The 25,926-nt window shown below is 45.1% G+C and overlaps 1 protein-coding gene across 1 annotated transcript in view; it reads left to right on the forward strand.

Annotated features, from left to right (window-relative positions):
* The window catches only part of LOC121550210 (voltage-dependent N-type calcium channel subunit alpha-1B), a 137,388-nt gene that overhangs the window by 23,388 nt on the left and 88,074 nt on the right, over nucleotides 1-25,926 (forward strand). The window contains exons 4-6 of the mRNA XM_041862359.2: nucleotides 7,789-7,880; nucleotides 8,119-8,271; nucleotides 8,926-9,113. Of these exons, the coding sequence (XP_041718293.2) occupies nucleotides 7,789-7,880; nucleotides 8,119-8,271; nucleotides 8,926-9,113 (433 nt within the window). The remainder of the gene's footprint in view (nucleotides 1-7,788; nucleotides 7,881-8,118; nucleotides 8,272-8,925; nucleotides 9,114-25,926) is intronic.

Genomic DNA, 25,926 nt, shown 5'->3' on the forward strand with positions numbered 1-25,926 from the left:
AAGGTTCTTTCCTTTAGTGTTTGATGGACTGAGGCGGTTAAGTTATTTTACATGTTCACTATTTACAATAGTCAAGCCAGTCCTCCATGAAAGCAATTCAGTTTGTCCTTCTCTCAGAAACCTGATCCTTCAATGCAACTCTCCTTGAATAGTCAAACAACTGGAAGCTCTCTGAGAGAGCAAAATAAATTGCTTTCATGGAGAACTGGCTTCAATTGTGAGGTTGGCCACACAATTAATTTTATCGTGAGCAAAAGCTATTGGTTTTCTACCCAAAGTTGCAAAGAAAATGTTGTGATCAATTTAATAAACACGAGACCAGAAACATTTATAAAAGGGGTGGCAGTAGCAGGAACAGCAGCATCTAGTGGGCAAAACCTGGTACCTTTACACTAATTTATGGTAAATAATAAAAAACATCACCAGATTCACAGGGAATACATTATAAAGGATGAAGAAACAATACTCCATGCCGCAGCTCCATACTACTTGTCGGACATAGAGAACTGATACTGTATATTGGTTGTTGGGGTGGGATTGGTGCGGGGTGTCTGTGGGTGGCTTTTGATAATTTTATTGGATTCCTCATGTCTTACTCATTGTTGGGAAGAATGTTGGTCCAAATCAGATGTTCGGTACTATATTTATTAATTTATCTGAGATCAAATTATATTTCAACAAAATAATGTTTCAAGAATGCTAATCTTATATGTTTCTAACTACAGAAACAATTTCAGCATAATCTGAGATGGTGGGTGTCAAAAACCCTGTTTCTTGTGCATTTTGAGTTGGAACGACCCTCCATTCGCTCTCATACAAAACAAAGTACGTAGCTAGTTCTGATCTGTTTGCTTGATCCTAATCATGAAAGGCACATTGAAAGGCATATTGTCCTCTCAGGGCTGAAATTAATGTGTTCTCCTCAGAGTCCAATGACTGCTGTGTTTCCCCTCTCTCTCACCCGTCCCTCTCAGGCCCCTCACATGGTTCCGCCTGTCATTTACAGAACAGGGGAGGGAGGCAGGTCATTATGCTGCCAAGCCTCATAAGAGATCACATCCCATACTGTACAGTCAGCCAGACAGACAGACAGGCAGGCAGGTAGGCAGACAGACAGATAGACAGGGCATGTCTCATAGGCTGCTACTTGCTTGTCAGTGAGTTAGAACCAGAGAACATGTGAGCAGAGAAGTATTACCAATAAAGCCTGGCTCAGAATTCTCCATGTTCTGAAAAATACTGCACCCCTGGCATCCTGCATCACTCACACCCAACATGCATGGTTATATTACACCTGGGCTTGTGACTTAGTAGAATATGTGAGTAGAAATATCCCCCCTGTTATGTATTATACTGCAACCCTGGCATGCTGTATCACTTATACTCCACATGGATGTGTTACAGTGGAGCGTGTTACTTAGTTATATATATATTTGTTTTGTTTTTTAAAACAATTTTTGTATTACATTTTATGCACTTTGATATTATTCTTGTATAATGAAAAGTGCTTTACAAATGTAATAAATTATTATTATTATTATTAGTAGTAGTAGTAGTAGTAGAAGAAGAAGAAGAAGAAGAAGAAGAAGAAGAAGAAGAAGAAGAAGAAGAAGAAGAAGAAGAAGAAGAAGAAGAAGAAGAAGAAGAAGAAGAAGAAGAAGAAGAAGAAGAAGAAGAAGAAGAAGATGATGATGATGATGATGATGATGATGATGATGATGATCTTGGCATGCTGTATCACTCACACTCCACATGGATGTGTCACTCCAGACGGAGCTTGTGACTGAGTTAGTTGTCTACTATATTTCCCTGCCCTTGGAGCAGCATAATTAGATTCTCTTCCCAGTATTTTCCTGGGAGGTGCTGTAAACAAACATGGTTGACTAATTGATAATCAAGCTAATGTGTTTGACTTTTAGACTCTTTCATGTCAGTTGAGTTTATGTATGCGAGGAGCAAAATGCATTATACAGCTCCCCCAGGCACAGGATATGATAAATGCCTTTGCTACATTGCAGTGTGCTTCCATGTCCCCTAAAGAATTATCTAGCAATTTTCAAAATGATTAATTCCATTATTCAGGCTTGTCAGCTACAGTCACTGTGTGATGTTATGTTCTACACTTTGTTTGTTTACTTGCATTAATTTGCCAAATGATTATTTGGAAAGAATACAGAACAAAAACAACCATACAATAATAACACAGATAAAAGTGTTGGTAGTTTCTTTAGTGTAGATGGTCATACAGTATGCATAGTAACAGTCCTAACAGATGCTAGCTCTGCTATTGAAAACAGAGAGGATGGTGTTTCTCCAATATCTGAAGGTCCATTAAGTAACTAATCTTCTGGTGCATGCCTCTGCTGGGATGGAGATGGGGCTTTTTTCCTGCATTGGCCAGATGTTGTTTGGTGAGGATGGACAAGCTAATGCCGCATGTTTCACAGAGCGCCACAATCCCTTCACAAACACAACGCTTAGGTGTGATTTGAAAACAACAACAAACTAATTTACTCTCAAAGAGCAGAGGCACTATAGGAACAGCAATGATGCAAAGATATGGTATACAATACTTGGATGGATGCATTATCAGTGCTGTAGAGATGAAATCTCAGGACACAGGCATGGTTAGTCACATACATGCCATTGCCACCTGGAAATAGTTACATCACATGTTCATTTATGTATTGCATCTGAGAGGAAAACAACCATGACATTATTATGTACATTTTATATTTATATTTTCTGTATTTTGGTGTACGACCATTCATTTAGAAACCTGCTTAGCTACTGTCAATGGAGTTAATTGAATGGAAAGTAAGTTGACTAACAATGTAGCCTCTATATTCGTACTGAAGAAAGACATCTGACACAGTATACCTCTTACAGCAGCTTAGTGTAGGCCTACACTGTGTGTACAAGGATGCTGGCCCATGTTGAATCCAATGTTTCCCACAGTTGTGTCAAGTTGGCTGGATGTCCTTTTGGTGGTGGACCATTCTTGATACACACGGTAAACTGTTGAGCGTGAAAACCCCAGCAGCATTGCAGTTCTTGACACACCTACTTCCATACCCTGTTCAAAGGCACTTCAATATTTTGTCTTGCCCATTCACCCTCTGAATGGCACACATACACAATCCATGTCTCAATTGTCTCAAGGCTTAAAAATCCTTCTTTAACCTGTCTCCTACCCATCATCTACACTGATTGTAGTGGATTTAACAAGTGACATCAATAAGTGAACATATCATTCACGTGGATTCACCTGGTCAGTCTATGTCATGGACAAATCAGGTGTCCTTAATGTTTTGTACACTCAGTGTATACTTAAGCGACTAGCATTTTATAGTCTCCCTTACTCTACAATGTTGGGGTAACATGTTAATGTTGTCCTGGCCCTAGTCCCTTAAGTATAGCCCTACAGTATATGCCTGTTTGTTCAGTGCCCTCCCGTGACCCCTCTATCTGCTCTGTCTGCTGGCAGGGCTATGTGGGATAGAGAGATGGCAGAGAAAGTCTCTGACCAGCCTAAATAAAGCCCCCTGGGAGCAGCCCAATGTAGGCCTCCTCATTTGATCAATGCTGGCCACTTTGGAGATGGGAAACACACGCACACCTGCTCTTTCCTTTCTGGTGGCTGAAGCAGTGACACAGCTTGAGCCTGATATCAGATTCAGACAGGTCCTGGTTGGGTTGGTGTTGAACTCCAGCCAGTCCAGTCCATGGTTAGCTTTCCCATCATTTCGTTCAAGGAGTTTGAAAAAACTAATCGTAACTCAGATAATTGGGTTGCCAATATCTCCTCTGTGTAACTGAATTACATTTGGTTTTTAATTTTCATCATTTTGTATCTCAAACCTGTTTTGGTAATGTTAAAGGAATATATTGTAAAGCTAAAATATAAGCCCTGAAAACGAGGCCATCAGGGACCTCTGATCTGTATTTGTATGCAGCGCGTTGAGACTGGTTCAGTCAGGAGTATGTATGAGGGCCTGAGGCTTTCTCTCTTTTCTGTAGGGATAAACAATGGCAGGCAGGGAGGCAGGCAAGCAGAGAGGCAGGGAGGGAGGCAGGCAGGGAGAGAGAGAAGCAGAGTGCTCATTTCACTGAGGATACAGTAAGTTATGTATATTTCAGGATGCCAGCTGCAGTCTGGAACAAACATAGATCATGATGGGAGATGAGGTTATCTCACTGGGAAAGGCCATAAGCAGGAAATGATAGCCCTCTCCCACTGTACTGTATATTACTTAGAGTCAGATACGCACTAGTTGATGTGTGGAAAATTTGATTCACTTCATTTCCTCATTCTTTCCTTGGTAATGAAGGTAATCCCAGCTGGGAGTGTATCAGTAGGCTGTGATTAATTAAGATCCAGTAGAAAGGAAAGGGAATATCAGTTTTAATGGAATGAACCACAACAATTATAGGCTGCCTCACCCTGCAGAGACTCTCCTTCTACTTTCCTTATGTTAGCCTATATTCTGGGGATATCAAATCTTTGTGGTGTACAGTAGATTACTAAAGTGGCATACATTTTACTGTAATCACAAAGCAATGTATATTATTCTGGTTCATATGAAGAATACATGACTGTATTATTCTAGAAACAGTGTGATTTAGGTAATCCTTTTAGGTAATCCTCAAACCTGTCTTTTGCAATTAGAAATTGGATTCACTAGCAGCTACACCAACACTCTGTCTCCTCTTATGCTTTCTGTTTTCCTCTCTCTCTCTCTCTCTCTCTCTCTCTCTCTCTCTCTCTCTCTCTCTCTCTCTCTCTCTCTCTCTCTCTCTCTCTCTCTCTCTCTCTCTCTCTCTCTCTCTCTCTCTCTCTCTCTCTCTCTCTCTCTCTCTCTCTCTCTCTCTCTCTCTCTCTCTCTCTCTCTCTCTCTCTTCTGCTCTCTGTGCAGAGATTATACCACTCATTTCAGTGCAGCACCTCCCAGGACACCAGTCTGTGCCTCTGCCCAGCCAGTGGGTTAGATAGTGGGTGTACAATAACACTCGTCAGCCACAGTAACATGATGCTGATCTGGCCTGTCTGTCTGTCCCCCTGGAACAGACTATTGGAGCTGGAGCTGCTCTCCACAGGCCAGTTCCATTTACACAATAGCATTCTGCAAGAGGAAGATGCTCTGGGGTGATTGGACAGGCTGTGAAGCTAATGCGTATCCCCATCCTCTCTCCCCTCCTCCTTTTCTCCTCCTCCCTCCCCTCCTACCTCTCTCCACTCCACCCTTTCGCTCTCCTCCAGCCTCTTTCAGCTCTCCTCTCTCCCCTCCTCCTCTCTCCCCTCTTCCTACTCCTCTCCTCCGTGAGACTGTGAAAGTGCAGTCAGATCCACTAACGATGGGGGTTAGGTCTTGATTATGCAGACGCCAAGGAGAATGAGGAAATGCTGCTGCTTGTCACCGGCTCAGCCTGAAACTGGCCACAAGGGAGAGGAGCACCACACAGATTAAGAGTTCTTCTGAAATCTGAATGAGTCAGTTGTACTGAGCTGCTATTCACTCTCTCTGTCTGTGTCAGTGCCCCCTCTGCATATCATCGTCCATGTGAAATCATTCAATATTCTCCACACTGTCTCGCTGTCCCAGTAGATGCTTAAGATGCTGTAGTTATATATTCTAAACCAGCCCTGCCGATACTCAATTAACACACGAGTGTCAGACACACAGCGCATGACAACCCCTGTAGTTTTAGGTAATACAATACATAGGACCTCATTTTCAGAGACATTTAGATTTATATCACATGCAAGTCCTTCATGAATGCTGGAGAAATTGTACACTCACATGAAATGCTTGATAATGGAACTAATAATTCCTCATTATTTTCAGGAATGCAATGTTTGGAGATGGGAAAGAATTAGCTATTGAAGCTCTTGAATTTCCTCAATCGTTCATAATGTCAATGATATGTTGTGTGTTTATGATGGATGGTTGTAAGATTGTAGTATTGTCAGTCTGATTGTTCATCTCCTGGTCTGTTGTTGTGTCACGATCGTCGAACACAGAAGTGGACCAATGCGCAGCGTGATGAGTGAACATACTTTTAATTTGATTCACCACACGAAACAAAACAACAAAACGATACGTGAAGTCCTAGGTAACAGACACAAACCATACACGGAACAAGATCCCATAAAACACTGTGGAAAACAGGCTGCCTAAGTATGGTTCCCAATCAGAGACAACAAGCAACAGCTGACACTCGTTGCCTCTGATTGAGAACCACCCTGGCCAACACAGAAACACATGAGCTAGATAAAGACCCTAGAACACCAACACAATGAAACTACACACCCTGGCTCAACATAACAGAGTCCCAGAGCCAGGGCGTGACAGTACCCCCCCCCCAAAGGCGTGGACTGCGACCGCGCCAAACATAAACCGAACAGGGGAGGGCCGGGTGGGCATTCCTCCTCGGAGGCGGTTCCGGCTCCGGGCTTGACCACCACCCTCCAACAATTCCCCCGTAGCGCCCCTTGTCCGGTCTGGCCCCGCTGGCTGGAGCTGGACTGGACATCGGTGGAGCGGATTGCTTAGGCTCCGATGTGGAGCAGCTGACCGGTACCTGACCAGGCACCGGTGACCCAGGCACGGGCTGTGCCGGACTGACGACGCGCACTACAGGCTTGGTGCGGGGAGCAGGAACGGGCCGGACCGGGCTGACGACGTGCACCACAGGCTTGGTGCGGGGAGCAGGGACGGGCCGAACCGGGCTGACGAAGCGCACCACAGGCTTGGTGCGGGGAGCAGGAACGGGCCGGACCAGGCTGACGACGCGCACCCCTGGCTTGGTGCGGGGAGCAGGAACAGGCCGGGCCGGGCTGGCAACGCGCACCATTGGCTTGGTGCGGGGGAGCAGGAACAGCCCGGGCCGGGCTGGCGACGCGCACCATTGGCTTGGTGCGGGAGCAGGAACAGGCCGGACCGGGCTGGCGACGCGCACCATTGGCTTGGTGCGGGGAGCAGGAACAGGCCGGGCCGGGCTGGCGACGCGCACCATTGGCTTGGTGCGGGGAGCAGGAACAGGCCGGGCCGGGCTGGCGACGCGCACCGTAGGCTTGGTGCGAGAGGCAGGAACAGGCCGGACCGGGCTGGCGACGCGCATCACAGGCTTGGTGCGAGGGACAGGAACAGGCCGGACCGCACTGGGAACACACACCACTGGCCTTACCCGGGGATCAGGAACGGGCCGGACCGGACTGGCAACACACCTCAGTACCTCTCGCCGTGCCTCTACATTTTCCTTCCCTCTACTCGCCAATGGCTCCCGTAACCCGGTGGCCTTCTCTCCTCGTCCACTAACTCGCCCCTTATCTGCCTCCAGCAGTCCCGTCGTCCACGGTGTGAGCCCCCCCCCTAAAAATGTATTGGGTTCGTCTCTCCCCCGTGGCTATGGCCTCCATGGCTCTCGCCAGACTCTCCAGCCTCTGCTCCCAAGTCCAACCTCTCTCCTCCTCACGCGGCTTGACCCAGTCGAGGTTGACATCCATTAGAGTCCTCTCTGGCGTTGGCTCCTGGACACGCTGCTTGACCCAGTCGAGGTGGATATCCATTAGATTCACCTCTGGCGTTGGCTCCTGGACACGCTGCTTGGTCCAGATATGGTGGGATCTTGTTCCGTGTCTGGTTTGGTTCTGTTACCTAGGACTTCACGTATCGTTTTGTTGTTTTGTTTCTTGTGGTGAATCAAATTAAAAGTATGTTCACTCATCACGCTGCGCATTGGTCCACTGTGTTTGACGATCGTGACATGTTGTTTGATTGTGAACAGGATGCTGGCTACAGTGGGAGCAGACTTTGACCTGAGAACTCTGAGGGCAGTACGGGTCCTGAGGCCATTGAAACTGGTGTCTGGAATCCCTAGTAAGTACAATGACTCTGGAATCACTGGAAAAAACAACAACAATGTTCTGTTTGGATATGTTTATGTTGAAGTTTGTCATCCAAGCATTATTACATTTTTGTTGATGTCATCATATGTAATTCTGATAACAGGAAATGTTCAATAAAGAAATGTAAAGAGCAATTTGGGGTCTCTCCCATGACCAATGTTAATGCTATAACATGGGAGGGAGTAAAGTGAAAACCTGCCCTATCTCAGGTCTTCAGGTGGTTCTGAAGTCCATCATGAAAGCGATGGTGCCTCTGCTGCAGATCGGTATGCTGCTCTTCTTCGCTATCCTCATGTTCGCCATCATTGGCCTGGACTTTTACATGGGCAAGTTCCACCGGACCTGCTTCAGGACTGATACAGGTATGCACAATGTACATCGCTATGAAATCTTAGTCACCCGTGTTTTGTGTAACTGCAATAACTTGCAAATATAGAGTTGATATAAATGATGTATGTGCTGAGGTAGCCTATAGTTCTGGGAGCTAAGACACGTTTTTAGGTCTCATCACGCTAGTGTATTTCAATGAACCACTTCCTTTACATGTATGCATGTCAGTATGCGTGCATGTTTGTCTATGTTTGCGTGCTTGCTGTGCTGCTGCCCCTTAGCAAAAGGACGTTACATTCTAGCCATGACCCAATAAAAGGCATGTAGCTAATAACCAGCATTTGGAGAAGTTGCATAAACATGTGATTTTGATTTTGTATTTTCGCTAAGGTTAAGAAGTCCATCATAAATAGGTCACAGGATTGATTCATTGATTGATTGATTTATTGCTTGATTGAAGAAGTCCCCTCTCAGGGAAAGGAGTTTGGCCACATAGTCTTGGATATGGTATCAGAAATGGCCCTGTTAAGACATCTACTACAAGACGGAATGTATGCAGTCACTACTCTGGATAAGAGTGTCTGCTAAATGACTTAAATGTAAATGTAATGTAATGTACATTCATCTGTGTGTGTACCTGTGTGTGTGTGTGTACCTGTGTGTGTGTGTGTGTGTGTGTGTCTCAGGTGAGCAGGCAGCAGAGTTCCCCTGTGGTATGGAGGCTCCAGCGAGGACCTGTGAGAATGGCACCGTGTGTCAGGAATACTGGATCGGCCCCAACTACGGCATCACCAACTTCGACAACATCCTCTTTGCTATTCTCACCGTCTTCCAGTGCATCACCATGGAGGGATGGGTGGACATCCTCTATAACGTGAGTTCACCCTATACATAAAATGTGCCTATGATATCGCACTGACACAAAATGCTGATTTTCAGACTCAAGTGTGAGAAGGGATCTCTGTACCCCCCAAAAATGAAAATGTTCCTGCTAGCCCTGAATTGGCTGAGAACTACTTTATTGAGTGAAAATGTACTTGCCACGACTGTGATATGCTGTTGTCTTACCCAGCTATCTTAAGATGAATGCACTAATTGTAAGTCGCTCTGGATAAGAGCGTCTGCTAAATGACTCAAATGTAAAATGTAAAAAATGGATCACTTTAACATGTTATTCACTATGGCAATACAATGCATCTCAAAGAAAATGATTTCATGCATTTATTCAGTGGAAACAATTGGAGCGAAGAATTACTATGTGTTGTGTCATCTGTTGTGACAAATGACTGTTGTGAGATAAGATTTGATCGTGACTGGTTGTGGTGTCCATGGGTTGTGGTACAGTCCCAGTTCCCAGTGCACCCTGGATACATCATTAGACAGAGACAGAGACTCCAGTACACTAGGAGCCTGCTGGATAGGGAAGGATGAGTCACGGCGCTGATTCATGTTACAGACAGACTCAAGGTCTCCAACAAATCACAGCCTGTGACATTTGCATAACAGTCACAATTCGATCATGAAAAAGGAAATGATTGTGTAACAACATGAAATATTTAATAGCTCTAGTGGGAAGACAGTGTGCTTATTCTCCACAAAATGTGGAGCAGTGATTTTATACTAGGCCTGTCCTCGGATTGGGATCGGATTACTCAATAGCTTTTTTGTTGTCCCTAGATTTCCAGTTGGGACTCTTTCTGAATATCAAATGTATTGGTCACATACACATATTTAGCAGATGTTATTACGGGTGTAGCTAAATGCTTGTGCAGTAGTATCTAACAATTCACAACAATACACAAATCTAAATTTAAAAGAATGGAATAAAGAAATATATAAATATTAGGACGAGCAATGTCGTGGTGTCATTGACTAAATACAGTAGATATAATACAGTATATACATATGAGATGAGTAAAGCAGTATGTAAACATGATTAAAGTGACTAGTGTTCCATTATTAAAGTGGCCAGTGATTCCATGTCTATGGATGTAGAGCAGAAGCCTCTAAGGTGCAGGGTTGAGTAGCCTGGTGGAAGCCGGCTAGTGATGGCTATTTAACAGTCTGATGGCCTTGAGATAGAAGCTGTTTTTCAGTCTCTCTGCACTGCATCGCAGTGCTAGCTGTGCCACTAGAGATCCTGGTTCAAATCCAGGCTCTAATCGTAGCCGGCCGTGACCGGGAGACCCATGGGGCGGTGCACAATTGGCCCAGCGTCGTCCAGGGTAGGGGAGGGAATGGCCGGCAGGGATGTAACTCAGTTGGTAGAGCATGGCGTTTGCAACGCCAGGGTTGTGGGTTCGATTCCCACGGGGGGCCAGTATGTAGGCTCTCGTTCTTCGTGGCCGACGTGAGTAAGATATTTAAGCGTGTTAACCATCGCAAGACTGCCGGTCCAGACGGCATCCCTAGTCGCGTCCTCCGAGCATGCGCAGACCAGCTGGCTGGAGTGTTTACGGACATATTCAATCTCTCCCTATCCCAGTCTGCTGTCCCCACTTGCTTTCTATAGGCTAGGCCTACTATATTTTTTCTCTCAACTTTCCTAATATTAAGCACATTGCTTATCTTTACAACAGGAGTATAGCCTACCTGGCTGGCATGAAAATGAACCACGGGAAAAGCGTCCTCCATTCACTATTTAAGTGCATAGGCCCTGTGTAGCTCAGTTGGTAGAGCATGGCGCTTGCAACGCCAGGGTTGTGGGTTCATTTCCCACGGGGGGCCAGTATGAAAAAATGTATGCACTCACTAACTGTAAGTCGTTCTGGATAAGAGCGTCTGATAAATGACTAAAATGTAAAATGTAGATGACATGTATTTTTTCCCCTGCCCCTGTTTCGAGACAGTTGCATGATAATGGTCCATTCTAAATCAAAACAAATTTCACACATATATTACTTAGTATATGTAAAGACAAGATTAAATCAAGAATAGTGTGATGGATGACAATATTAGCCTATCACTTGTGAATTATATATTATCACTTGTGAATGATGCCCAGCATAAGGCAAGAAACAATGCCTTTTTTTCCCGACTTTTTCTAATCATAGTCGCACACCTCATGTAGCCTAGCCCATAGGCCTATATGTTTTGATACTGTTTTTATCACAACTAAAGTGGCCAAAGAACTTCTTAAAATTAAACACGTTAATCAGCTTTACAAGGGGTGTAGAGCCTAACTGGCATACATAAGCAGCGCGTGAGTTTCAAGTTTGGAGAAGATAATTTTCACCATTTAAAATGCACCTTTATAATAAAAGCATTGGAATATTTATTTCTCGCACAGAATAGAATAGGTCAACTGTACTATGGGGGATAGTATTGACATACGCTAGTGATTTTGCTGTTTGTTAGGCCTACTCATCTTGTTGGCTGACGAAAAGTAAATGTGGACAGTTCTTCCAATATCTTCAATATGCAACTCGGAATTGGATAAGGACATGCGCAGTTGCGTCTCCGAATTGTCTGTCTTTACTTGTAGCCTGTGAGAAAGACACGATCACATGATGGAGAGCCATGTGAGTGAGAGGTGCTCAGGGAGAAGGGAACAACGGCCACTGGCCGCAAAAGGTATGGATTTTTTTAGGGTGCATTACGGCCACGCAAAGGGGATGCCGCCTGGAAATTCGAGGCATTATCAAGTGCTTGCCAAATTGTGAATGAGACTGAGGAAGTGTATACAGCCTGCGCAAAATATCCTTTCTATTTAATTCAGCTTTGTTCAGTTGTATTCTTCTTACTATAAAATTATATAAAATAATGCCACAGAATTCTAACCAAATCCTTTCTGCTAAATGAACTAGTGTAGCCCACAGCCATATGGCATAGCCAGATCAGGACCTAACATAAGGACAACTCTGAGTATGATATTCTGTTCTTCTAAAATAGACTACATTTTCTTCATATCATGTTTCTTTAGACATGTCAAAAAATAAATAATGGATTATTGTGAAGGTGTAGGCTATATTACATGGATTTATTATTATTTTTAAAATGTAGATGTTCCAAAGGTCTGCATCAGTGGCTTGTAGGCTATGTGTGGAAGCCAGGAGATGCTAAACGTGTTTATGTTAATTAACGGTCAATTACCGTAAGACCGACAGTTATTAGCTTGACAATCACCGGCTGACGGAATTTCGTGACCGCCACAGCCCTAGTGACAGTCTACGATTTTGCAATGAGACTTTTTGTGGGTGTTTTTAGAATGTATTCATTTATACACCTCTCTCAGCATTTTGCTCTTAGCAGGATTTTCTACAGCAGTTTTAAGCAACACTTGCTGAGCCCCAATAGTTGACAGTAAATTATCATTAACTGAAAGGAGCATGGTGTGTAAATACAGTAGTCTCCATGTTAAAGCATGCACATCCATGCAGCCTGTGTTCTATATGAATGAGGCTCTTTCAGAAACAGCCAGGATGGCCACCTGTGGCATCTCATTCCAAGCTTCATGCCCACTCTGCTCCATGCCCACTGCTGCCACGCCTGATGGGGAGCAGCATATGCCAGTCTTCTGGCGCCCGCCACTTTACTCTGCTACGCCTCTCTCTTCCCTGGCGCTGGCCAACACGGAGCCATGCTGCTGCTGCACCAACGCTGGCAGAGGTAGGAGTCTACCAGCTGTGGAGGGTGCTCTCCAGCTCCCCAGCTCTTCAGCTCTCTCTCCCTGAAATGGAGGGAGGAGAAGAGGCATGCTCAGAATGCTGAGAGGGACAGACTGTCAGAGTTCATGATGGTTGATGAGATATCACATTCCTCTGTCAGCTGTTACTCCAATTCAATAGAAGTGATAACTACTGAAGTTGATCCACTCTTTGTTGATTCAGTAGCAGTTCTCAATATTCTACACTGCTTGGTTCACTCCCTAATAGTACAGATTAACAACTCTGCCTACAATATTGTGGGGCATATTCTCCACCTTTTCCCCGTCAGCATTAGACAGTGTCACAATTAGCATGATTAATAATGCCATTAAATCAGTGTCTATTAATCCAGAATTAGCCTTTGAGCATGGGAGGACAGGCTAAGATCATCCTATTCATCATGGTTGCTCTGTCTCTGCCTGGTCTAACTGACAGCCTGGTAATGTGGCCTTCGGTTCAGGAGGTCTGCTCAAATATGAAGACTGCTGTTTCTGATTGAGGTGTTAGGGTCGGAGAAACAGCTGTCGTTGGCACATCTCATTTCCTGTCTGTCTGTCCGTGTTAGGAACCTGTGTTCACCTCATCAGCCTCGTCATCCATCAGCCCCGATAACTGCTTCTACTGCACTTTATGTCTCAGTCTCAGACAGCCCAGCAGATAGGACACTCAGATGGCATGGGAGAGCGCACTCAGATTGGATGTTCGATCCATAGAACTAAATAGTATTATATTGTATCTCTATGGTTCTATCTTTCTGATGTCATCTTTCTTTCAGTATTGTTGTTTCTAATATGCAATCCCAATGGGGCCTAATCATATGGATGTATACTGCTAACATAGACGCTAACATATTCGTATGGTAGACTACTAGGGGTATTGTTTTCGGCTGGCGTTCGTTAAAGTGCTGCTAGTGTCAAACACGCTTGTTGGCAATTTCGACTTGTAAAAGCTGGCGCTCTGCTATTTTCTAACCCTTGTGCCAAGGTTGGAAATGTACCTGTCTAACATCAACTCGCTTGCGCTGAGGTGGGAAGGATGGAAATATTTGAGGTGTGTCCTTAAAAATGTGCTTCAATATGCTAATTTCGGTCAGCGTCATATAGGGATATTTAGACCGACCAAAAGCTGGTCTTAGCGGTAATGCAGTTGGTAATGGCATGGATTTTGAGAGCGGAAGCGCAGCCTATCCAGTTGTGACGCACGGTCCCCATGGAACGAGAAATGTGCCTTTTGTGCCGGTGAACCTCATAGCCTATTTAGAAACAGAGAAAAACCTATTGCATTCCCCCCATTTCATTTAATTGGATTAAAAACCAAGCATAGCCTACCCTCCTCTCAATGAAGGCTGGTTAAGCAGCTTCACATAGGTGCGTCTATTGATCCTGGCCATGCATTAGCCGAGTAGCCTATCCATAAATGGGTTTTAAACGTTCTGCTGAGTCTGCCTTTAAATATTTTGGAGGTTTTTGGCCTCATGCTTTTTTATGATTCACAATTCACATACCGGCATACTTCATTTCACGTGGTCCTCTGTAGCTCAGCTGGTAGAGCACGGCGCTTGTATCGCCAAGGTAGTGGGTTCGATCCCCGGGACCACCCATACACAAACATTTATGCACGCATGACTGTAAGTCGCTTTGGATAAAAAGCGTCTGCTAAATAGCATATTATTATTATTATTACTTGTTCAAGTAGGCTATACATCACCATTTTCAAAGAGCGCCCCTCATCTGATACCAAAGATGCGCTTCTACAAACTATTCAGTCATCCTATAATGCCATATCAACAGCGGATTGACACTACATGACCAAAAGTATGTGGACACCTGCATGTCGAACATCTCATTCCAAAGTCATGGGCATTAATATGGAGTTGGTCCCCCCTTTGCTGCTCTAACAGCCTCCACTCTTCTGGGAAGGCTTTCCACTAGATGTTGGAACTTTGCTGCGGGGATTTGCTTCCATTCAGCCACAAGAGCATTAGTGAGGACGGGCACTGATGTTAGGCGATTAAGCCTGGCTTGCAGTCGGTATTCCAATTCATCCCAATGGTGTTCAATGGGGTTGAGGTCAGGGCTCTGTGCAGGCCAGTCAAGTTCTTCCACACCGATCTTGACAAACCATTTCTGTATGGACCTCGCTTTGTGCACGGGGGCATTGTCATGCTGAAACAGAAAAGGGCCTTCCCCAAACTGTTGCCACAAAGTTGAAAGCACAGAATCGTCTAAAATGTCATTGTATGCTGTAGCATTAAGATTTCCCTTCACTGGAACTAAGGGGCCTAGCGCTAACCATGAAAAACAGCCCCAGACCATTATTCCTCCTCCAACAAACTTGACAGTTGACGCTATGCATTGGGGCAGGTAACGTTCTCCTGGAATCCTCCAAACCCAGATTTGTCTGTCAGACTGCCAGGTGGTGAAGCGTGATTCATCACTCCAGAGAACGCGTTTTCACTGCTCCAGAGTCCAATGGCGGCGAGCTTTACACCACTCCGGCCGATGCTTGGCATTGTGCATGGTGATATTAGGCTTGTCTGCGGCCGCTCGGCCATGGAAACCCATTTCACAAAGCTCCCGACTAACAGTTATTGTGCTGACGTTGCATCCAGAGGCAGTTTGGAACTTGGTAGTGAGTGTTGCAACCGAGGACAGATGATTTTTATGTGCTACGCACTTCAGCACTCGGCGGTCCTGTTCTGTGAGCTTGTGTGGCCTACCACTTCAAGGCTGAGCCATTGTTGCTCCTAGACGTTTCCACTTCACAATAACAGCACTTACAGTTGAACGGAGCAGCTCTAGCAGGCCAGACATTTGACGAACTGACTAGTTGGAAAGGTGGCATCCTATGACGGTGCCACGTTGAAAGTCACTGAGCTCTTCAGTATGGTAATTCTACTGCCAATGTTTGTCGATGAAGATTGCATGGCTGTGTGCTCGATTTTATACACCTGTCAGCAACGGGTGTGGCTGAAATAGCCAAAACCACGAATTTGAAGTGGTGTCCACATACTGTTGTATATATAGTGTATCTTGCTTACTGAGAATGTGTCTCGCAGGCAAATATAAAATTGTCTTGACAGGAGCCTAGTATTTTGTATAGATTTGTGAATGTTATACGTAAAGACATTTAGTCCTACGTGTGCACACATTGCCTCATGCTCATGGAATGAGAGATACGATTTATGATATCATGATTCTGACCCCATCCTATTTTGAAATATTGTTGTTGTAAAAAAAAGAAACTGATCGCTTGTTTTTTGTTTTGATTACAAACCAAACTTATAAGAATGATTGACCATTCTTTGGCTTTGTGAGAACGTCCATGGCTCACATGCAATGCAATTTAGGAGCCGTCTGCTATATCTGTAGAAGTGCGAATGAGATCTGTAAGGAGGTTCCTTGATGTTTATAAAATATTACATTTGGGAGCAGTATAACGGTGAGTGGACATCCCCCATTTCTCTTTACATTGGATCTTTGTCCCGCTCCGGTGAAAAGTTTGGATGAGCCTAAAACCCTCCATAGTCTACATTGCTTTAATATTAAATGCCCACGGGAGCAATTACGGTACATGTAGCTACAGTTGAAGTTGGAAGTTTACATACACTTAGGTTGGAGTCATTAAAACTAGTTTTTCAACCACTCCACACATTTCTTGTTAACAAACTATAGTTTTGGCAAGTCGGTTAGGACATCTACTTTGTGCATGACACAAGTAATTTTTCCAACAATTGTTTACAGACAGATTATTTCACTTATAATTCACTGTATCACAATTCTAGTGGGTCAGAAGTTTACATACACTAAGTTGACTGTGCCTTTAAACAGTTTGGAAAATTCCTGAAAATGATGTCATGGCTTTAGAAGCTTCTGATAGGCTAATTGACATAATTTGAGTAAATTGGAGGTGTACCTGTGGATGTATTTCAAGACCTACCTTGTATCTATATCCACAGTAAAACAAGTCCTATATCGACATAACCTGAAAAGCCGCTCAGCAAGGAAGAAGCCACTGCTCCAAAACCGCCATAAAAAAGCCAGACTACGGTTTGCAACTGCACATGGGGACAAAGATCGTACTTTTTTGGAGAAATGTCCTCTGGTCTGATGAAACAAAAATAGAACTGTTTGGCCATAATGACCATCGTTATGTTTGGAGGAAAAAGGGGGTAGCTTGCAAGCTGAAGAGCACCATCCCAACTGTGAAGCATGGGGGTGGCAGCATCATGCTGTGGGGGTGCTTTGCTGCAGGAGGGACTGGTGCACTTCACAAAATAGATGGCATCATGAGGAAGGAAAATTATGTGGATATATTGAAGCAACATCTCAAGACATCAGTCAGGAAGTTAAAGGCTTGGTCGCAAATGGGTCTTCCAAATGGACAATGACCCCAAGCATACTTCCAAAGTTGTTCCAAAATGGCTTAAGGACAACAAAGTCAAGGTATTGGAGTGGCCATCACAAAGCCCTGACCTCAATCCTATAGAAAATGTGTGGGCAGAACTGAAAAAGCGTGTGCGAGCAAGGAGGCCTACAAACCTGAGTCAGTTACACCAGCTCTGTCAGGAGGAATGGGCCAAAATTCACTCAACTTATTGTGGAAGGCTACCCGAAACGTTTGACCCAAATTAAACAATTTAAAGGCAACGCTAACAAATACTAATTGAGTGTATGTAAACTTCTGACCCACTGGGAATGTGATGAATGAAATAAAAGCTGAAATAAATCATTCTCTACTATTATTCTCACATTTCATATTCTTAAAATAAAGTGGTGATCCTAACTGACCTAAGACAGGGAATTTTTACTTGGATTAAATGTCAGGAATTGTGAAAAACTGAGTTTAAATGTATTTGGCTAAGGTGTATATAAACTTCCGACTTCAACTGTATATTTAGACATTTTTGATTAGAATTTGATTAGAATTATATTCACTGTCTTTTTAGGCCTTATCAATAGTGAATAGTGCTTAATTCTATAGCTACAGGACTCCTGATATCTCCAGGAGTGATAAGTATAATTGTTATCTTTATCTGTAGCTAGGGCCATCTACTTTAAGTGCTGGTGTGTGAACTGCTGACTGCTATTAACTTGCAAATAATTGTTGACACATCAACCAGTATTAAGGGGTAGGGCAGTTTGTGACTGTTGTTGTTTTGGTAATCAGTGGCTGTATTGGAGGGGGAGTGGTTTCTCCTCTCCTAGGCAATCAGCAATTAGTATTAGTACATCAGTCTTCCCTGTTTTCAGCAGCGGTCTCATCGCAAAACTAACACGGTTCTGCGGAGTTGTTCGAGAAAGGAAAGAGAGGAAGTCTCTGCACCACTCTCTCACTTCAGTATCTCTTAACTTGTTATTTTCAGATGATCTCATTTTGCTCTTTTGTAGCTTTGGCAACTATGTGTGTGTTTTCTATCCCAGTTCGCTCCTCTCCCTGTAGGCTTTACAGATGCTCCTGACCCCTTGGTTGCACCCTTCTAATTTAGTGTACCCTGCACGCACAACCCATGTGGAATTCCTGATCTCTGGCAGTGTTTGGAATTGCTGCTCTGCGGTCAAGAACACCAATTTCATCTCAGCTTATACTGCCCTTCAGTCGCTTGACTTTTTGGTCCTGACGGAGACATGGATCAACCCAGAGAACACTGCTACTCCAACTGCTCTCTCTTCATTTGACTATGTTTTCTCTCATAGTCCGAGAGCATCTGGTCATCGTATTGGTGGCACAGGGCTTCTCATTTCTCCTAACTGAAGATTTTCTATTTTCTCCCTCTCTCACCTGTCCATCTCCTCATTTGAATTCCATGATGTCACTGTCACTTGTCCACACAAGCTTAACACTGTTGTCATCTATTGCCCACCAGGTGCCCTTAGAGAGTTCCTCAATGAGCTTGACACCTTGATAAGCTCATTTCCTGACGATGGCTCACCACTCATGGTACTTGGTGACCAACCGCCCAACGTCTGCCTTCTATTCATTTAACTCTCTCTTTCCCCTCCTTGCATCTTTTGACCTCACCCTGTTCCCAGTCCCCACTCACAAGGCAGGCAATACGCTTGACCTCATCTTTACTAGAGGCTGCTCGCCTACTAATCTCAAGTCTCTGATCACTACTTTGCTTCCTTTTCTGACTCCCTTTCCTCCAACCCTAGCCACTCAGCCCTTACCCAGATGGTCATGCGCCGTCACAATCTTCACTCTCTCTCTCCTACTACTCTCTCCTCTTCTATCCTATCATCTCTCCCTTCTGCTAAATCCTTCTCCCTCCTGTCTCCTGATTCTGCCTCTTCAACCCAACTCTCCTCCCTTTCTGCATCCTATGACTCGCACTGTACCCTTTCCTCTCGGCCGGCTCGGCTCAGCCTTCCCCTCCTGCTCCGTGGCTGAGTGACTCATTGCAAGCTTACAGAACAGGGCTGCAGGCAGCTGAGCGAAAATTGAGGAAAACGAAACTTCCGGAGGACCTATCATCCTTCCACCCTCCTCTCTACCTTCTCTTCCTATCCGCTGCTAAAGCCACTTTCTATCACTCTACATTTCTAGATTCTGCATACTAACCCTAGAAAACTCTTCCACCTTCTCCTCCCTCCTCAATTCTCCACCCCCTCCCTTCTCCCTCTCTGAGGACGACTTTGTCAACCACTTTGAAAAGAAGGTTGACGACATCCGCTCCTCATTCACTTAGCCTATTGAGTCCACTGGTCCCTCTCACACAGAACTACCGTACGCCTTGACCTCTTTCTCCCCTCTCTCTCCAGCTTTGTAATTAAGGGGGTATTGTGCGTAGATTGATAAGGGAAAAAAACAATTTAATCAATTTTAGAATAAGGCTGTAACGTAACAAAATGTGGAAAAAGTCAAGGGGTCTGAATACTTTCCGAATGCACTGTATATATTTCCATATTGAAGCCATGCAATTACTTAGAACAATGTGGACCACAAACATGTTCAACATATTTAGCAAAGATGGGATAGGCCTACATTTTGTTATTTCGTTTCTGTAGGCTATTTAACAAACTAGGCTATAACGGACTAACATTGGAATTGGAGTTGATGACATAAAAGACTGTAAATACACAACTTGAAGCAAACACATATTTAGCCATGGGGCATGTTCTGATTGGCCATTGAGGGGTCAAGCCTCAACACACCTACAACTTATTTATTCATCAAAACCCAGCCCTTTCGCGCCAACGGCAGCTTTTGCACTCATCATTCCTGCTGAGAAAATAGCACAAATATTTCTGACACATCCCCGGATCTATAGTGCTAGGTGACCACTGTATTAGAGTGTGCAGCTTTTCTTTTTTTTTGAAAATCTAGGGACTATATTTAATCAAACCTAATGCAATGGTAAATCTTAGTGCTGGCGGTAGATCGACCGGTTGATCTTCAAGGCATTCCTAGTCGATCACCAAACATTTCTGTAGAAACGCCAACAATAAAGGCTTGCGCACGTATTTTATTTTTTTGTCTTGCGCTGTTGGCGGTAGGTGCACTTGATTCAGAAGCCCTGTGTCAGGTGCCGGGTAGGCAAAGTGTTCCCATTTTGAACCATTTAATTTGTCTGAAGGGACAAACGAGGAGAACTGTGGCTAAATTAAGTGCGCCTACCGCGCTGGCCAATCAGATGGCTCAAATAACCGTGCCTACAGCATCCATGACCCCACAGCAAAGTGTGATACTAACCAACGTGAGATTTCATTAAAAAAGCAGGAATGGATATAGAATTATCATAAATATTTATGATCATTTTATATCCATTCATGCTTTGTAATGAAATCTAGCATACACAAATCTAACATATTTACAATAGATAGAAACATCACAAATAGCCTAAGAAGCCTACACAAGACTACTAAACTGACACTCAAGTACCTTCTTCGTGTTCCTTTCTCTCCCTACTAAGCCCATCAATCATTTACATTTACGTAATTTAGCAGACGCTCTTATCCAGAGCGACTTACAAATTGGTGCATTCACCTTATAGCCAGTGGGATAACCACTTTACAAAGTTTTTTTTATTTTGGGGGGTGGGGTGGGGTAAGGGGGGGGTAGAAGGATTACTTTATCCTATCCCAGGTATTCCTTAAAGGTGGGGTTTTAAATGTCTCCGGAAGGTGGTGAGTGACTCTGCTGTCCTGGCGTCGTGAGGGAGCTTGTTCCACCATTGGGGTGCCAGAGCAGCGAACAGTTTTGACTGGGCTGAGCGGGAACTGTGCTTCCGCAGAGGTAGGGGAGCCAGCAGGCCAGAGGTGGATGAACACAATGCCCTCGTTTGGGTGTAGGGACTGATCAGAGCCTGAAGGTACGGAGGTGCCGTTCCCCTCACAGCTCCGTAGGCAAGCACCATGGTCTTGTAGCAGATGCGAGCTTCAACTGGAAGCCAGTGGAGTGTGCAGAGGAGCGGGGGTGACGTGAGAGAACTTGGGAAGGTTGAACACCAGACGGGCTGCGGCATTCTGGATGAGTTGTAGGGGTTTAATGGCACAGGCAGGGAGCCCAGCCAACAGTGAGTTGCAGTAATCCAGACGGGAGATGACAAGTGCCTGGATTAGGACCTGTGCCGCTTCCTGTGTAAGGCAGGGTCGTACTCTCCGAATGTTGTAGAGCATGAACCTACAGGATCGGGTCACCGCCTTGATGTTAGCGGAGAACGACAGGGTGTGGTCCAGGATCACGCCAAGGCTCTTCGCACTCTGGGAGGAGGACACAACGGAGTTGTCAACCGTGATGGCGAGATCATGGAACGGGCAGTCCTTCCCCGGGAGGAAGAGCAGCTCCGTCTTGCCAAGGTTCAGCTTGAGGTGGTTATCCGTCATCCATACTGATATGTCTGCCAGACATGCAGAGATGCGATTTGCCACCTGGTTATCAGAAGGGGAAAAGGAGAAGATTAGTTGTGTGTCATCTGCGTAGCAATGATAGGAGAGGCCATGTGAGGATATGACAGAGCCAAGTGACTTGGTGTATAGCGAGAATAGGAGAGGGCCTAGAACTGAGCCCTGGGGGACACCAGTGGTGAGAGCACGTGGTGCGGAGACAGCTTCTCGCCACACCACTTGGTAGGAGCGACCGGTCAGTAGGATGCAATCCAAGAGTGAGCCGCGCCGGAGATGCCCAGCTCGGAGAGGGTGGAGAGGAGGATTTGATGGTTCACAGTATCAAAGGCAGCAGACAGGTCTAGAAGGACAAGAGCAGAGGAGAGAGAGTTAGCTTTAGCAGTGCGGAGAGCCTCCGTGACACAGAGAAGAGCAGTCTCAGTTGAATGACCAGTCTTGAAACCTGACTGGTTTGGATCAAGAAGGTAATTCTGAGAGAGATAGCAAGAGAGTTGGCTAAAGACGGCATGCTCAAGAGTTTTGGAGAGAAAAGAAAGAAGGGATACTTGTCTGTAGTTGTTGACATCAGAGGGATCGAGTGTTGGTTTTTTGAGAAGGGGTGCAACTCTCGCTCTCTTGAAGACGGAAGGGACATAGCCAGCGGTCAAGGATGAGTTGATCAGCGAGGTGAGGTAAGGGAGAAGGTCACCGGAGATGGTCTGGAGAAGAGAGGAGGGGATAGGGTCAAGCGGGCAGGTTGTTGGGCGGCCGGCCGTCACAAGTCACAAGATTTCATCTGGAGAGAGAGGGGAGAAAGAAGTCAAAGCATAGGGTAGGGCAGTGTGAGCAGGACCAGCAGTGTCATTTAACTTAACGAACGAGGATCGGATGTCGTCAACCTTCTTTTCAAAATGGTTGACAAAGTCATCCACAGAGAGAGAGGAGGGGGGAGGGGGAGGAGGATTCAGCAGGGAGGAGAAGGTGGCAAAGCGCTTCCTAGGGTTAGAGGCAGATGCTTGGAATTTAGAGTGGTAGAAAGTGGCCTTAGCAGCAGAAACATATGAAGAAAATGTAGAGAGGAGGGAGTGAAAAGATGCCAGGTCCGCAGGGAGTCTAGTTTTCCTCCATTTCCGCTTGGCTGCCCGGAGCCCTGTTCTGTGAGCTCGCAATGAGTCATCAAGCCACAGAGCTGGAGGGGAGGACCGAGCCGGCCGGGAGGATAGGGGACATAGAGAGTCAAAAGATGCAGAAATGGAGGAGAGGAGGGTTGAGGAGGCAGAATCAGGAGATTGGAGGGAGAAGGATTGAACAGAGGGAAGAGATGATAGGATGTAAGAGGAGAGAGTAGCGGGAGAGAGAGAGCGAAGGTTGCGACGGCGCATTACCATCTGAGTAGGGGCAGAGTGAGTAGTGTTGGAGGAGAGCTAGAGAGAAAAGGATACAAAGTAGTGGTCGGAGACATGGAGGGGAGTTGCAGTGAGATTAGTAGAAGAACAGCATCTAGTTAAGATGAGGTCAAGCGTATTGCCTGCCTTGTGAGTAGGGGGGGGCGGTGAGAGGGTGAGGTCAAAAGAGGAGAGGAGTGGAAAGAAGGAGGCAGAGAGAAATGAGTCAAAGGTAGACGTAGGGAGGTTGAAGTCCCCCAGAACTGTGAGGGGTGAGCCATCCTCAGGAAAGTAACTTATCAAGGCAATCGTCTGCTCTCCTGGTGAGAAATATCCTTCTCTGTGGGCTTATGAGCAGAAAAGAATGAGCAGTTTTCTATGTAGTAAAGAGTATTAAAAGGTCCCTAATGCAATAGCAGTAGCACAGTGCTGTTTTTGCCATATCAAAGGGCAGTGCAGCAGAGAGAGAGAGAGAGTCCTTGCTGTGGTTACAGGCCTGGCTCTCTCAGATAAACACAATTGTTTTCCTCTGTGTACAGTACCTCCAGCCTGATGTAATGTGATACCATGCTATTGCCTGCTCCCTTCTCCCTAATGTGGAGACTAGGCTGATGTGAATGCTAGCTCTAAAGAAATCAAGGGTGACAAGGCACTGTTTTAGAGTAGCTTTTCTCTGCCAAGCCTCATTGAGGCATATTGAGGCTTGGAGGACAAAATACATGCTCAACTTGTGAAAAACGGGTCTAAAATGTATATTTCCCTGATTTCCCTCCTGTGAGGTCCAGTGCAGTCTAGTCCAGTCTAGTCCAGATAGAGAAAGGTCAGGTAGCGGCTTGGACCGGGAGAGAGGGCCCTAGCCCAGCACAGCACTGGGCTCCATGGGACTCAGATACACCTGTAAAAAGAGGGCACTCTTCCAGTTCCTCTGATGGAATCCTGGCAATGGATAACACCGTGTTTACAACGCAGGCAGAGGGAGGGAGGAGTGGAGGCAGAGGGGACGAGGCTGCATGATAGATGCAATCCATCTAGATCTGTCTGTCACCAGATTTGTACTCTCTCTATCCCCGTTGCCAAGTTTTCACAAGAAATGCCAATTCTTTCAACAATTTCAGTTGTCCTGTTTACCCTCATTGATAAGAACAGATCAGATTTTCCTGATGTTTGCCCAGTTTTTAAGTCATTCAATGTATTTGCTGCCACGCTCTGAATGACCACTGTCCTCAATGCTGTGATGGGTTTGCTGTTAAAACCACGTTAACTCCCCTCAATTGATGGCTGCTATTGGGGCTGAAGGTTTTAGGTGATGCTCATGGGTTTATGGGTTTCCTGTTGCCTCTATTCTCTCTCTTCGTTAAGCCAAAGTCAAAATCTCTGTTTATCTGTCACCAGCTGATGTTGTGACACATGTATTTAGCCTCTGTCATGGGGGGGGAGAACATTTCAAGGAATGGTCTAATTAGTAGCCTAGACTCTACTATTATGTGATTATTTAGGAACTTTATGTGTGTACCTTTAGTTAGCTGGACATATGGACCTGTTGGGAGGGTGTTGGTTGTAAACTGTTGAGTCTGTGTAAATAGAAGGCCAGTCAGTATTCTGTGCAGTTGTGTCACCCAGCCTGCTGCTCCTTGCTTTGCTAGTCGGATTGCTGTATTGATTAATCACTCGTTAAATGATTAAAAATAGCCCCTCAGGGAGCAGAGATGAATGATGACTCCATGCAACGGAGAGAGCCCCGCCTGTCTGGGTGGGTTAGCTAGCTACTGCACTGGAGCAGCAGTGACAAAATAATTTGTATAAGAAAGGAGTAGTCTCTTCCTGACTCTTTCATAGACTGCAAGCGATGATAGGAAAAAAGAGTCTTGGCTATATTTTTGCATCCATGGTGCTGAAATCTAAAATGACCCCATGCAACAGAGAGGGTGTGTTAGTTAGCTCATTGGTGCAACAGCAGCCAGTAACAAAAGACAGAGTGAGACAGACGACAGGATTAGGAGAGACATGGCTTCATGTGTCTCTGTCCATGGTACTGAAATGTAAAAGTCAAAATTTCTACGTCAATGCACGTATACAATGAAAATGATCTATCCTCTGTATGGGCTCTTGGAGTCCTTCCTGAATTCTGGGACAGGCCGTTCCTTGCCTGTAGCCTATACAGTGAGGGAAAAAGTATTTGATCCCCTGCTGATTTTGTACGTTTGCCCACTGACAAAGAAATGATCAGTCTATAATTTTAATGGTAGGTTTATTTGAACAGTGAGAGACAGAATAACAACAAAAAAATCTAGAAAAACGCATGTCAAAAATGTTATAAATTGATTTGCATTTTACATTACATTACATTAAAATGTTCGTCATTTAGCAGACACTCTTATCCAGAGCGACTTACAAATTGGTGCATTCACCTTATGATAGCCAGTGGGACAACCACTTTACAATATATATATATACGGGCTGCAGCGTTCTGGATGAGTTGTAGGGGTTTAATGGCACAGGCAGGGAGCCCAGCCAACAGCAAGTTGCAGTAATCCAGACGGGAGATGACAAGTGCCTGGATTAGGACCTGTGCCGCTTCCTGTGTAAGGTAGGGTCGTACTCTGCGAATGTTATAGAGCATGAACCTACAGGATCGGGTCAGCGCTTTGATGTTAGCGGAGAACGACAGGGTGTTGTCCAGGGTCACGCCAAGGTTCTTTGCACTCTGGGAGGAGGACACAAGGGAATTGTCAACCGTGATGGCGAGATCATGGAGCGGGCAGTCCTTCCCCGGGAGGAAGAGCAGCTCCGTCTTGCCGAGGTTCAGCTTGAGGTGGTGATCCGTCATCCAC

The sequence above is a fragment of the Coregonus clupeaformis genome, chromosome 18 (genome assembly GCF_020615455.1).
Source record: "Coregonus clupeaformis isolate EN_2021a chromosome 18, ASM2061545v1, whole genome shotgun sequence".
NCBI lineage: Eukaryota > Metazoa > Chordata > Actinopteri > Salmoniformes > Salmonidae > Coregonus > Coregonus clupeaformis.